The 14,789-nt window shown below is 40.4% G+C and overlaps 2 protein-coding genes across 3 annotated transcripts in view; one reads left to right on the plus strand and one right to left on the minus strand.

The window, feature by feature from the left end:
- The window catches only part of LOC114054081 (mitochondrial enolase superfamily member 1), a 44,811-nt gene extending 41,547 nt beyond the window's left edge, over nucleotides 1-3,264 (plus strand). For both annotated transcript variants that reach the window (XM_027877183.1, XM_027877184.1), the window contains one exon: nucleotides 2,363-3,264. In XM_027877183.1, coding sequence (XP_027732984.1) covers nucleotides 2,363-2,464 — 102 coding nt within the window. In that variant the 3' untranslated portion in view covers nucleotides 2,465-3,264. The remainder of the gene's footprint in view (nucleotides 1-2,362) is intronic.
- A 1,398-nt stretch (nucleotides 3,265-4,662) lies between these two features.
- Nucleotides 4,663-14,789, minus strand: part of LOC114053748 (thymidylate synthase-like) — a 10,656-nt gene continuing 529 nt past the window's right edge. The window contains exons 2-7 of the mRNA XM_027876888.1: nucleotides 13,141-13,214; nucleotides 9,408-9,582; nucleotides 8,058-8,159; nucleotides 6,478-6,653; nucleotides 5,837-5,908; nucleotides 4,663-5,014 (exon numbers count right to left, since the gene is read on the minus strand). Coding sequence (XP_027732689.1) covers nucleotides 4,877-5,014; nucleotides 5,837-5,908; nucleotides 6,478-6,653; nucleotides 8,058-8,159; nucleotides 9,408-9,582; nucleotides 13,141-13,214 — 737 coding nt within the window. The 3' untranslated portion in view covers nucleotides 4,663-4,876. The remainder of the gene's footprint in view (nucleotides 5,015-5,836; nucleotides 5,909-6,477; nucleotides 6,654-8,057; nucleotides 8,160-9,407; nucleotides 9,583-13,140; nucleotides 13,215-14,789) is intronic.

Below are 14,789 nucleotides of genomic sequence, written 5' to 3' on the forward strand. Positions count from 1 at the left end.
GACTCCACCACCTGTGCCTAAAAGAGGATAAATGAAACAACCGAACCCCAAGCCAGATTCTTGGGGCCGAAGGGCCTAAAAGGGAGAGGGAGAGAATACAGCCCTTCATCCCACCCAGCTCAGTTCGTGGAACTTGTGCTGTAGGTGAACAGGACCTTCAACCCCTTGGATGCTGCTGGAAAGAGACTGAGTCTAGTAGTTTGAAAGATGCAACCAGTAGAGTCTGTTCCCACCCATGTGGTGGGGAAGTGTAGAATGTCCTCTCTCAAAAGCAGGTTCCTTGTATCTCCTACATAGGTGACCTGTGCGTGCACCAAAACCCCATTACATGTATAGTTGCTTGAGGTGGGAGAGTGGGGGATGAGCAACCTATAATTTCACTGGTATGGGGTATGTCTTCACTAATGCAGATCTATAACTGTTGGGTAAGTTGTCTTTTTATTGACTTGCCGCAGACACCAGGAAGTTAAGTGACTGGCTCCAGTCACAGCCAGAATGTATCAGAGGCAACACTTGAATCCAGATTTTCCTATATCAAGGAACCAGCTCTTTTGTCTATTACACCATGCTACTTTTCCTGTGTGGAATTATATGAATTAAGTGGCTTGTAACCCGAGTTAAAACTGAAAAAGAGCCAATTAGGAGACTTGTAGATAAATAGATAGGTAATTCAGATTGGATAAAGGATTTTTCATTTCATCCCTCAGGTGACAGGTAAAATTTTAAGTAGTCCCACTTGACCCAGTTTCCAGGCATGTACTCAGCTTTATTATTTTGCTGGCTTGCTCAATTCCTTAAAAAATAGTAAAACTAAAACATCAGGACTCCACCCCCCAAGGTATCTTCAACCTCTATAACCAAGAGACTGAATTGTTCTTTATTCATAAATGTATCAAAAACATAATTTCTAGGGGTCAGAATATAGAAATCAGATGCTGTCTTTTGTAAGGTTTCTCTTGCGCGTATATGTTTACAGTAGGCTGCTAGATGGTACAATGGACATAGAACAGGGCTTGGAATCAGGGATACCTGAGTTCAAATGTTCCCTTAGTCACTACAGTATGACCCTGGGCAAGTCACTCAACCTATGCCTGTTTCTTCTATAAAATGGGGATAATAATAGCACCTACCTCCTAGGGTTTTTGTGAGGATCAAATGAGATACTTGTTAAGGTACTTTGCAAGCCAGTGCTACATAGATGCTAGCTATATCATTATTAAAATCTTCAGGACTGAGACTTAGTAGTGAGCTGCAGCTTTACCAAACAGAAATGATTACCATGGCTTCAGGACTTCCTTGAAACAGGCTTCTCATGAAAGCACTTTAGAGGTCATTTCCGTTTTAGTAGTTGGAGGTGAATAGCATAGTCATCAGTCAGAAAGCTTTTAAAGGACTGATGATTTCAGCTTCCCAAGAATTTCATACTTGGAAGAGGAAAAGCTCAGAAGTTTATGCCACTGTTCTCTTGCCCATCTATGTTCATTGCAGGGAGGTATCTAGGTGGTACAGTGCTTAAGAGCCCTGAACTTGAGAGGCAGCGAGATGAGTTAAAATCCTGCCTCAGATACTTACCAGTTGTGTGACTTGATTCAAATAATAATCATAATAATAACTCACGTTTATATAGCACTTTAAGGTTTGCAAAGTGCCATACATATTTTCTCATCACCTAAACTATCAACCTCAGTTTACTCATGTGTTATTGTTCAATCGTTTTAGTTGTGTCTGATTTTGTGACCCCATTTGGGGTTTTCTTGGCAGAGATGCTGGAGTGGTTTGTCATTTCTTTCTCCAGCTCATTGTACAGATGAGGAAACTGAGGCAAACAGGGTGAAGTGACTTGCTCAGGGTCACACAGCTAGTAAGTGTCTGAGGCCAGATCTGAATTCAGGAAGTTGAGTTTTCCTGACTCCAGGCCCGGCCCTCTATCCACTGTACCACCTAGCTGCCCACTTACTCATCTATACAGCAAGGATAACGATAGCATCTACTTCAAACAGTTGTTGTGAGGATCAAATGAGATAATATTTGTAACTAAACATTAGCTATTGTTGTCATTCAATTAAGTAATTGCCTTTGTAGGCATAACTGTAAGGTCCACGAAGAGTAGGAAGTTTTCCCAAGTTTATCCGTTTGTTCTCATGATATACAGCCTTGTTTAAAGTCTTGGAAGTTGACAAATAAATTCGATTTAAAGCATCTGGGGTCTGATCATTAAAACAGCTGAATTGCCTTACAGTTGGGTTTTCATTAAAAAGAGGTCAAAGCAACTCTGTTTCTGAGAGTAGCCAGTATCACACTGGGCAAAGAAGGCTGAGATATCACTTCTTAATTAATGTATTTTTTTTTTATTATTATTAAGGATGCCGGCTATTCCACAGAAATGAAGGAAGAGTCTGTAAAGAAGCACCAGTTTCCAGAGGGTGAAGTTTGGCAGAAGCTCATGGCTACTCAGCAAAATTAAGTTTTTAGCCTAACTATGGCTTTTCCCCCTAGTACAGATGAATTTTTAATGAGGGAGAGGGGAGGGAAGCTTGTCTGATTTGATATATCAAAATAGCAATTCTCCAAATCACCACCAAGATTTAACCATTCAGATAAATGTCTCAGGTATCATTCTCAGTGATCTGAGCCATATTCTTTGATTATTTTCTTAAAGAGGAAGTAGATTATCACGTATGCTAATGTTTCCATGTAGTATTGGCACTTAAATGTTAAACAGTATTTTAAGAAATGTTATTTTGTCAGAACATTTCTGCTATTCTTTGCTGTTTCTACAAATGTATCAAAGAAAACAAAAAAAAGACAAGCCCTGAAATATATTCCTGGTATGGTATTTGATATAGAAGCAAGGGCAAGACAAGAACACTGAGATTTCAGAGGCGTTTTTGAGCAGCTCCTCCTGGTCTCTACTGTTTATTAGAAAACGCAAGTGAGGGAAAGCTAGTCCCCTTTCCTTCTTTTAACATGTATCTTCCCAAGAATTGACTGTGTGCCATGGGACTTAAAAGAAAGTGACACTATCTCCTAAGTGACATCTCTATCTGAATGGGTAAATCAGCCAGGTCTAAATGGAAAGATTCATTACAATTCCCTAATTAAACCATAACAAGGAAGCTTGGGAAATGATGGGAAATTTCCACAATTGTGTTCCAATATTGATTGCTTGAATTTTATGCTAAGAAAAATGCCAACATGTTTTAAAACGTCTTGTATGGATAAAAGGTCAAGTAAATCTTATGACATTTATTCAGTAGTCCATAAATATACACTAACTCTACAAATATAAATCTAAATATATATACATCAATCAAATATAAATATTTCTGTAACACTAACTATACAAATAATGGTGGAGGTGTGTTTAAGGGTAATGAAATGATTCAGAATTAGAAAATTTTAGAGGTACAAGAAGTCCTATAGGTCCAATCTAATGCCCTCATTTTACAAATGAGGAAATCAAGGCAGAGTAGTGAAGTGACTGGTCCAAAGTTGGATAACTACTTAGGGGGAGGCAAAACCAAGAACCTAGGGTCCTGACTTGCTGTCCAGTACAGTACACACACACCCTCAGTAGATGAAAGAGAATAGAAGTGGCGATGGCTCGGTCCTGTGAAGAGAATGTACTGCCAGGCCTGAGTGCTGGGTGAGGCCCTGGGTGTGACTTGAGATGCTGAGACTACAAAGACAAAGATTAACCTTGCCCTCAAGGTGCTTCTGTACTTTGAGGGAAGAGGACAGGGATCAGCCTGTGCAGGCAACTTGAGACGGCTGAGAATTATCAAAGAAAGTGAGCGTAGGGCATCAGCTTCCGTATTCCCAAATGCTCCTTACTGGCTGTCTATTCCCAAGAAAAGACTAGTCTCAAGCATACCCCAAGAACTAGACTATTGGAGTCCAGGCTGTGTTACTTCAGGGGAACACAAGTACCTTCATGACCCATTGTTTTGAGAAGATAAACACAATCCGGATAAAGCAGGATATTTGCAGGCAAGGGTCCCCCGCCACATGGAATCCCTCCTCTGCCCATTCAGGAAAGCTCCCATCACAACCCTCCTCTCCTGAGCCATGCCTTGGGTACGTACACCATAGGAACAGACCTTATGACAAGGGCTGGCACAAAGGCGTTACTGAAACCAGCAGCTTTCATAACTCCATCTCTTTGAAACTTTCCCGTGCCATCCATTCCCCGAGGAGAAAAAAAAAAGGAAACCTCAAATCCAAAAAAGATTATTGTAGAAGGGATTATTTTCCTAAAGCCAGTGGAATTTGAGCCACAGCGTTCCTTCCAATTCAGTTTCTGTAACAAGCAAAGTCAACCAATAGCAAAACTCTTTGTAAAAGGGGATATAAGCGCATTTCAGGAAGTATAACCCTCTCCCCAAAATATGTTACAAGTGACTGCCATGAATTACATTCATGGTATTGTATTTCCCATCTTTGTTCGTGACAAAATATTTACATTCTAGTCAATTTTTAAATGGGAGAGTCAACTAGTGACATTTTAGTCCTCACCTGTCACAGTGCTTCGAGCTTTAGCTCCATAAAGCATCTAATATAATACAGTGAGATCTCTCACTAATGGCTAGAGAATTCATGTGTATTCACTAGAGAATTCAAGAGTACACAGCTGTACTGCTTTAGAGAATAAGAAAAGACCTGTAATGCAAGAACTGCTTTATTTTAGTAATTATATAAGACAAATATTTTGTTTATAACCATTCCATAGATTATGCATATAAGATAATAATCTGATCTGTTAGGACCTGTGTTTATGTCACAGGGTGAATTAGATTTTCCCTACTCCTAACCCTTTTCCATGTCTTCTTATCCTGGAAAAGATGGAACTTGTTTTCAGCTGGGCATCAAGGCGGCTTTAGACAGCCATCTCCATTTTAATAGCTGGGTGAGGGTTGTAGTCTTCAATCAGGAAGTCCTCAGCCTTGAAATCATCAATGGTTTTAACTTCTCGAAGAATTTTGAGCTTAGGGAAAGGTCTTGGTTCTCGCTGAAGCTAAAAGTAAAGTTAAAAGGAAGAAGTCAGATTATCACTGCACACCTACAGAAAATAGCTCACCAGAATTTTCAGTGGCTCAATATGGGAAACCATCAAATAGGCACCATAGGGGGCATATATATAGCAAAAACTCAATCTCTACACAGCGGCAGTTAGACCTAGAGTTGAGAGGATCTGAATTTAAATACAATTTATTAAAACAATGCTTCTAGGGTCTGTATTTTAGAAATTATAGAATTACTGGGCAATTTGTTATGCTAGTACTAGTGAATGGACTAAATCTGATAAGCAGACTACCAATGTGTATATAGTTTTGATAGGAGCTACAGATGTAGCTAGGCTCAGAATTGGATTAAAAAACCATGCTGGTTGGGAAAAGGTGGGGCTGCTTTCCACGATGCCAAACTATTCATTATTGCAAGGACTGATGTCTTCACTGTGGCATTCCCCTATTGATGCAAATCATAGAATACTACATGTTTGGAAGAATAAACAAGTAACCCAGAGAGTGATATAAAGTCTCATGGTGGGCATTCATAGGCTTACTATTAGCACGCAATACTGGTATAAGAAAAATATCATTGGCATATAGATAGAGTACTGTGTCCCTGGAGTCAGACCTGAGTTCAAATCCAGTCTTAAACAAACACTTCCTAGCCGTGTGACCCTGGGCAAGTCATTTAACCCTCTTTGCCTTTATCCATTGGAAGGAAATGGTAAACCACTCTACTATCTTTGCTGTGAAAACCTCATGGACAAATTTAGAGTTGGGCATAACTGAACAACAACACTACACACACACTCAGAAAAATGTCTTACCTGGATTTTCAGTGGCTCAATATGATTCAAGTATATATGAGCATCTCCCAGAGTGTGTACAAAATCACCTGGCTAAAATACAGTGAGAAGAAACAAAGCAGTAGTGTTAGTTTAAACTCAGATCAATGAAAACACATTAGAGAGTACAAAATCCACTTTTCCCAGAACAATAATAAGTCTTAAACTTACCATGCTCGTTTTAATCAATTAATATTTACTGAGCAAGAACCATATTTGACTCCTAATTTTATGATCGACTTTTGTTAGTCCTCTATATTTTTTTTAAATCCTACTTTATATTACCTTATGGCCCTCTATATTTTTTTAAGTTTTGAGTTGCAAATCCCCTACATATGCAATTCACATTTCATTTGAAAGAGGAGGAAACTGAGGCAGATGAAAGTTAAGTGACATAAGTGCCTGAGACAGGATTTAAACCCTGGTCTTCCTGACTCTAATATAGGATTCTGTCCCCTCCCTTATACTGCCTCTCATCAAAAGCTTTCCTTGTATTTTTTCCATACAATTTTCCCCAATTTTATTGGAAGGTAAAGAATGAAACAATTCTCACTTCTTAAAAATTCTAACTGAAGAATGTGGTTCATTTGGTGCTTAACTTAAGAAGAGAGGGAGTTTTCTACCTTCAGGCCTGTGACATGAGCAATCATGTAGGTTAGCAGGGAGTAGCTGGCGATGTTGAACGGCACCCCAAGGCCCATATCTCCAGATCGCTGGTATAGCTGACAAGAAAGCTCATCATTCAATACATAGAACTGACAGAGAGCGTGGCATGGAGGCAATGCCATCAGAGGAAGATCTGAGACCAGGAATGTGAAAAAAGGGAGACAGTAAGAGGATATCAGCATAGCTCTAAAAATATGAAATATAACATGACACACCAGCTGCATACTATACTCCTCATCTGACCTGGCCTCAAAATGACCTGTCATGATGATAATAATAATAGCTGGCATTTATATAGTATTTTAAGATTTGCAAAGTGCAAAGTCAGGCAGACGCTTGCCCAGACTTCTAAGTGTCTGAGGCTGGAATTGAACTCTGGTCTTCCTGACTCCAAGTCTGGAACTCTATTCACCTAGATGTTGCAGTGACAGTAAGAGAAAGATATTTAGTTATTGTACTAACCCTAGTAGATCATAAAACTCTTTATGGCCAGGGACTTTTATTTTTCTCTTTGTACCCCTCGTGCCTGGCACATAATTTGTTGAGTTGATACTGGAGTGGTTTGCCATTTCCTCCTCCAGCTTATTTTATGGATGAGGAAACTGAGGCAAAGAGAGTTAAGTAACTTGCCTAGGGTCACATAGCCTGAAGTCTGATTTGAACTCAGGTCCTCCTGATATCAGGGCCAGCATTCTATATACTAGCTGCCCAGCAACAACTAAGGTTGATTCCTTTCAGCTCTAAATTCTACAATCTTCTGTATTCTCTGTCCTCATCCTGTTGTTTCTAAATATTTCTGAATTTTTTTTTCTTCTGTTAATGTGCCTTTCCAAAACAGAACTACTAAATGTTTTTGCACAGGTCACTGGTCAGTCAGAGGTTCAAAGAAAGCCCTTACTCTTTTAAACTTCTTAAATGCTTAAACATCCCAATTATATTTTTCCTCACATCATACTATTTTATTTTTTCCAATTACATGTAAAGATAGTTTTCAACATTCACTTTTATAAGATTTTGAGTTCCAAATATTTTTCTCCCTTCCTCCCTCCTATGGCAAGATGGCAAGCAATCTGATGTAGGTTATACATGTTCAAACATATTAAACATATTTCCACATTAGTCACGCCGTGAACGAATCAGAACAAAAGGGAAAAAACATGAGAAAGAAAGAAGCAAGCATGGATCTGCATTCAGACTCCATAGTTTTTCTCTGGATATGGACAGGTAGCATTCATTTTCCATCGTGACTCTTTTGGAATTGTCTTACATCATTGCAGAGAAAAGCTAAGTCTATCAAAGTTAGTCATCACGCAACGTGGATCTTACCAGACAGGGATCTCCTGGTTCTGCTCACTTCACTCCGCATCAGTTCGTGTAAGTCTTTGCAGGTTTTTCTGAAATCCGCCTGCTCATCATTTCTTACAGAACAATGAGCAGGCGGATTTCAGAAAAACCTGCAAAGATTCCGATGTGTTTGAAAAACCAGCAAGCACTGGTGGCCCGTTTACGATCATGATTTATTTTAGGGGATAGCTACCTTTAGGATTCCAAGCACACATAATGATCCTTCTGTCATCAGGATTGGTTTTGATGGTGTCAATGACTTTTTGCAGTTGATCCACTCCTTGTCCGGAATAATCTGAAAGGAAAAGAAATTCCAGAAATATTTATAAGCAACAGAACAAGACTCTTAGTAGAATCTTAGAGCTGCAATGAATAGACCTTAACCTTCCACTTAAAAATGCAGAAATCATGAAATAGCCTCTTCAGAGTGCTCGAAAGTTCTCTTTGTTGGAAAGTCCTTTCCTGGACCGAGGTCTTCTTGACTCTTAAGTCAAGATGCTTGATACATGGTGCTTGCCAACAGCTGCTGCTTGGCTCTGAATTTGTAAAAACTTTTTCCAAAAAAGGATAGTTAGAGATAAATTAAGGAAACTATGTCCTAAAAGACACAGAAGGCCAAGTAGATCAGGTGGTAGCAGTGGTTAGGATCAGACAGGTCAAATCCCAGGAATTTATGAGAGCCTCGGATGACAAGTGCTTATTGTTGGCAGAAATTATGTCAGTTTTTAATTTTTAAATTCAATTTTATTTTCAGTTCCAAATTCTCTCTGTGCCCTTCCCCAACCCATTGAGAAGGCAAGAAAAACAAAAGCCTACTATTACTGCTAGGTATAATCATACAAAACAAATTCTGTTGTATTTCTATATGTGTAAAGCACTTAGGTTATTATATATCTGTAAAGAGATAAACACAGGCAAATGGGGAGAGCTCCCTGGAAGACTAGCAAAGATGGGAAAGGTGGACCAAGGGAAGGTCAGTAATTTCAGCTCTACAAAGCATTTGCTGGTACTGGGAAATAGGACTTGGTGGCAGGTTCATGGAGTGGGGATGTGTGCAAAGCTTTGAAACAAAGGCAAGAACCATAAATAAATGAAGGTCCTGGAGCTTAAAAAGGTGTAGCTATTTGGAGTCTGTGGAATGGGCCTGTTAGTCTTGGGTTCAAATGCCACCTCTTGATGCTCAGTGTGATCCTAGGCAATTAATTTAACCTCCTCAGGCCTTAGTTTCCTCAAGGGGGTTAGATTACCTTTGAGGTCCCTTCCAACTCTAATCTAGGATCCCCTATAAAGAAACCCCCTGAGGAAGATGCTCTGGGGTTTAGTTTTGGAAGCCATTGCTTGCCTCCCAGGTATTTCTTCACACAACCCTGAACGGAGATATTTCTCCAGGAGACCTCACGTGGCTAGACACTGAGTGTATTTATTTTTTTGTTCCCCCAGTATACATTTCTTATTTCCCCACACTCTTGTCTGAAATAAAAGAGTACGCCTACACTCTTGGCAACACATGTGAAAACCTGACTCATGGCTCACATCTCCTCACCTGTGTTCATCTCTTTGTATTCTGCCCCAAAATGTCTCCACTGGAAGCCATACACAGGTCCCAAATCTCCTTCCTCTCTGGTAGGGAACCCCTGCTTGTCCAAAAAGTTTCGAGATCCATTGGCATCCCAGATTTTTACTCCTTTGGCAGAGAGCTCCTTAGCATTTGTGGAACCCTAGGAGAAGTAGGGAAAGAAGTTCGGTCATTCTACTCACCTCTCAGAAAACTCAAGGGCCTGGCAAGATGGTGTTGCCCATCCTTGGGAATGTGAAAGCATTTTGTGAAACTCTGTGAAAGCAGTGAGATACACTTCTATAACTCCAGCTTCCGAGAGAGACAGGACGGTGCAGTGGAACCACACTTAAGACATGTGCTTGATGCAGGTTCACTCATTGCATCACTTTGGACAAGTCACTTAATTTAAAGCTTCATTATCTGTAAAATGGGGATAATACGGATGAAACCTGCATTGCACTGTACCCACCCTCACAAGGCTGGTATAAGGATCAAATGAAATAATGACTCACATATTTAGAGAGTACTTTATAAGACCACCTTGCAAGGTAGGTCAAGGTGATACTATTATTCCCATTTTCCAGATAAGATAATGTGTACTGAGTGAAAAGTGCCACATAAGGGGAAACCAAAGAGAAGAAAAAAAATCAAATATCCATTTCTTGCCCCTCCTCCCTCAAACCTTCAGCTTAAAAAGATTAACCCTTCTCCCTTAAACTCAATTCTTCTTTTACCTCCTTGCCTTTTCTAAACTGGACTCAATCAGTTTTTCTAAGCACTATCACTTTCAATGCATTTTTCCTATCTTCCAAGTTCATAAAAGTTTCTTGTTTTGAAAGTTCCCATTTCTCTCATCTTTTCTTTCAAGCGATCCAAGGCTTATTAAGCATCTATTGTGTAACCAGTACTGCTAGGTCCTGGAAATTCAGTGATGAAAGATCATGGTCCCTGCTATAAAAGAAGTTACACAATCAGAATACAATTAAATGCATTTCAGAGATGAGAGTGGAAGATTCCAGCTGAGGGAAAGGAGAGGCTTTCTGAAGGCGGTGGACCTTAAAAAGAATTTCACCAGCTGTGGCTTCCAGGCCTGAGGAACAGCATGTGCAAATGACAGAGACTGGAGAACAAGATAAAGTGAGGGAATGGATAAATATTAACAATTTGGCTGGACTGTAGATTGTGTTCAGAGGAGCAGTACACATTAAATCAGAAAACTAGGTTGAGCCACATTCTGGAGGGCCTTACAGGCCAAGCAAAGATGTATTTTAATTGTTGGGCAGTAGGGAGCCATTGAAGATTTCTTAGCAAGGAAATGAGCAAATTTTTAGCAGCGATGTGAAGGAGGGTCTGGAGGAAAAGGGAGACCAGTCAGAAGGCTGTTTTAATAATGCAAACGAGAGTTAATGAGGGCTTAAATTAATGTGCTAGCAGTGGGAATGGAAAGGGCTAAATGTGAGAGATACTGCCAATGCAGAATCAGCTGGACTTGGGAATGGATTAGATGCAGGGAGAGAAAGGGAGGAGTCAGGTCACACAGTAAGTGATTTAAGTGTTATGTATCGGAGGCCGGATTTGAACTTAGGTCCTCCTGACTCCAGGGCCAATGCGCTATCCAGTGTGCCACCTAGCTGCCCCCAGAGAAGGCTTCTTAAAGCAGGTTTTGGCTGGGACTTGAAGGAAACCAAGGAAGCTGGGAGAGTGGAGATGAGGGAGAGAAATTCAGGCATGGGGGAAGAGCTACAGAATATGCCCAGAATCAAGATGTCCTATGTGAAAAACAGAAAGGAGGCTGGTGTCACTGCACAGGCCTTGAAACCATTTTGGAGAGGCATCTGGAATTATGCCCAAAGAGTTATTAAACTCCCTTTGGCACAGCAATACCACTGCTAGGTCTGTTTCCAAAGATGATTAGGGGAAAAGGAAAAAACCTATAAGTTCTAAAATATTTATAGCAGCTCTCTCTGTGGTGGCAAAGAACTGGAAATTGTAGGGATAACTGTTAATTGGGGAATGGCTGAATAAGTTGTGGTATATGATTGTGTTGGAATACTTCTGTGCTATAAGAAATGATGAGCTCAGTGATCTTAGAAAAAGACTTCCACAATATAATAGATAAGACTTGCACGAAATAATGAAGAATGAATGAGCAGAACCAAGAGAATGTTGTATACAGTCACAGCAGTATTGTTTTAAGAACAGCTTCTTAAAACCCAAGGCATTTTGACTACTATAAATATCCAAGTTAACTACAAGGGACATATGAAAGAAGATGCTTTCTGTGTTCAGAGAAAGAATAGAATAGAGAAGAATAAATAGATGTATACATATTTATGTCTAATGGTAGCTATGGGAGGGAGGGAAGAACTTACATTATTATATATTTCAAAGCAATAGCCAGTTGTACATAACAGATTTGTAGTTTCATGGGCAATCTTTATTCTATAAATTAAAAATTAAATAAATAAACAGGAAAAAAAGAAAAGAAACTGGGTATGTCATCAAAAGAAACATACTCAGGAAGAAAAACAGATTGGGGACAGACAGGGAAATGAGGAGTTCTGTTTTAGACTAGATGACTTTGAGATGTTTACACAATATCCAAGTGTTGTACCAGCAGGCAATTGGAAATATAGGAATGGAGCCTGGGGAGAGATTAAAACTACATTAGAGAAACATTTGCATGAAGGAGATAACCAAAGTCATCGTAATAGATGAAATTGCCAAGGCAGAGAAAGACTCTTGAGAACTGAGGACATTCAAAGTTAAGGGGGAGAAGTAAGAACCTTAAGATGCAGGAGGAGATAGATACAGGAGAGCAGTATCAATTTTCCCTCCCTCAGCTTCCGACTCTTCATGACCCCGGTTGAGGTCTTCTTGGCAAAGATACTGGAGTAGTTTGCCATTTCCTTAGGAAACTAAGGCAAACAGGGTTAAGTGACTTGCCCAGGGTCACACAGATAGTTAAGTGTCTGAGGCCTGGTCAGGTCTTCCCAACTCCAGGACTGGCGTATTCTATCCACTGCTCCACCTAGCTGCCCATGACTTTTGGCTTAGTGCTACTGATTTCAAGTCAATAAAGATTAGGAAATTGAATCTTTTTGATAATGGGCTTTTGGGTTAGTCTAATGGTTCAACATCTGGGAAGATATATTAGACCTTTCATAGAGCATCCATAGCCTCCAGGAGTGAGAATCTCCCAGCTTATGGGTAGAGGAGGATGGCCAGAAATGACAAACACTGAAAGGAGGAACATAAAGGCAGAGGTCAGAAGGGTTTTGGCACATAGCCAGTTATATCTGACTGTCTTCCCTTCCCTTCCCTGTGAGCCATTTTTAATTCAGTTCTGGTGAATAGTGATACTTTTTCACTAACAAGATTTTTTTTTCTTTTTTCTTTTAAAAAATAGATATTGACATCTTTCTTATATCACCTTCTTTCCCAGATATGTCTCTCCCTCCCTTTATCTGGGGAGCCAGCTCTTAGGGAAAAAAAAAACTAGCTCAGAAAAACTAACCAACAGTCTTCTAGTATATGTAATGTTCCACACCCATAGTCCCCCACCTCTGGGGCTTCCATTTTCTAAGCAGATAACTACGCTGGCTTCCTGCCTGTACCAGCAGTGAGGTAGAGTTTAACATCATGATGCTAGGGGAAACAAAAAAAGTAATAACACTGTTCTTTAGAGAAGTTAGATGAGGACTTCAGGCATCCTTACCTTAATAAACCACAGCAGTTCCTCCAGCACACCCTTCCAGAACACTCGCTTGGTTGTCAGCAAAGGAAACTCATCTTAAAAAAAAAAATCCACAAAGAATCACAGAAAATTGCATTAGAAAGTAAGGCTACCCTGAAAGCGCTGTTCTATGCCGCTACAAAAATTTGTAGCCGGGGAGTCGCTGGTGTCCAGGAGCACATAGCATCGATGTAGGTTGCTACATTAGTAAAAAAAACAAACTAAAAAACCATGGATTCAGTGCAACTAGCCTGTGTTACCACCTGCCACACACAGTAGAGGGTGTTCTGCTGAGAAAAGTTAGGATGCCAGCATGGAAACAAAAGGTGTTGTGGTGTATCACACAAGCTGCCTCTTGGCTCAAATGTTGTGCACCACCATGAAAATCCCCTCCAGGACAAGGTCCCCTGCATCTTGGTGGTTACCAGAGAAGACTCAGGACTGGGCCACAGCCCATTTATCCCACAAATGATAATTTACTCCGAGTCCAGCTAGGCCAAAAAGAAATTAGGTTAAAGGCAAATTAAAGTATTAAAAATTAAAAACCTAAATAACTCTGCTCAGGGGTACTCAGTGTCTTCAGATCATTTGCTTAGACAGAACAGAACCTGAACTATACTATGCACATGAAATGTCTGCTCTACTTTTTATAATCTCTGGAGGATGAGCATCATTTGCCTTTGGCAAGGGTTAGATAATTGTTATTTAAGTCAATGTCCTGAGCATAGTTGGAAGGAACTTTAGAAGCTTTATCTAATCAGCCCCCTTTTTTAAAATTAATTTGTTTTTTGCAAGGCAATTGGGGTCATCTCTCTGTGCCCAAGTGTCCACACCTGTAAAATAAAGGGGTTGAATCGGATGACATCTAAGATTATTTTCCTGCTCTAAATCTACCATCCTATAATTGGGTCCCAAGTCCAAAGTGATGGTATCTGTCAGTCTTTTCCCCAGTCTCTATGTGCTCACTGGATAGCCCTGGATTTGGTGTCCTTAAGATAATGGGTTCTAATTCCAATGCTGAAAAGTTTTAGTGGTGGCCTATTGAGCAAATCCAGGTAGCTGGGTGGGGAAGTAGAGTGCCCTCCCTGGAATCAGGAGGATCCGAGTTCAAATTCCACCTGTGACACTTAATACCAGTGTGACCCTGGGCAAGTCACTTAACCTCAGTTTGCCTTATCTACTGAAGATGCCAAATGGGGTTTCGAATAATCGACTCAACAACAACTGAGCAAGTCACGAAGAGGCCTATGGGCTTTAGTTTCTGAAAAACTGAGGGGAGTAGGAATAACAACTAAACGTTGTGAAATCGTAATGCCCAAGCTCGGTCCCAAAGAGGAGATCTCAGAAGAAGCCTATTGCACAGACGGGTGCGCACCACCAGACCTTTTCAATGCTGGGTAGGTTTTTTCTTCTTTATTCTGAGACATGGAAGGATGGATGATTTAGGGAATGGTAAGTGATTGAAAACACAAGATTTTAAATAAAAATAAATAAAAATGCATTTAAAAAAAGCCCAAGTGACCCTCATGGTTAATTTCCATTAATTACCGTGGCATTTAAAGCTGACAAGGGCTCGGCTCCCGGCTCCCCCCCCCCCCCCCCCCCCCCCCCCCCCCCCCCCCCCCCCCCCC

This window comes from Vombatus ursinus, unplaced genomic scaffold, assembly GCF_900497805.2.
Source record: "Vombatus ursinus unplaced genomic scaffold, bare-nosed wombat genome assembly UNPS02014812.1, whole genome shotgun sequence".
Taxonomy (NCBI): Eukaryota; Metazoa; Chordata; class Mammalia; order Diprotodontia; family Vombatidae; genus Vombatus; species Vombatus ursinus.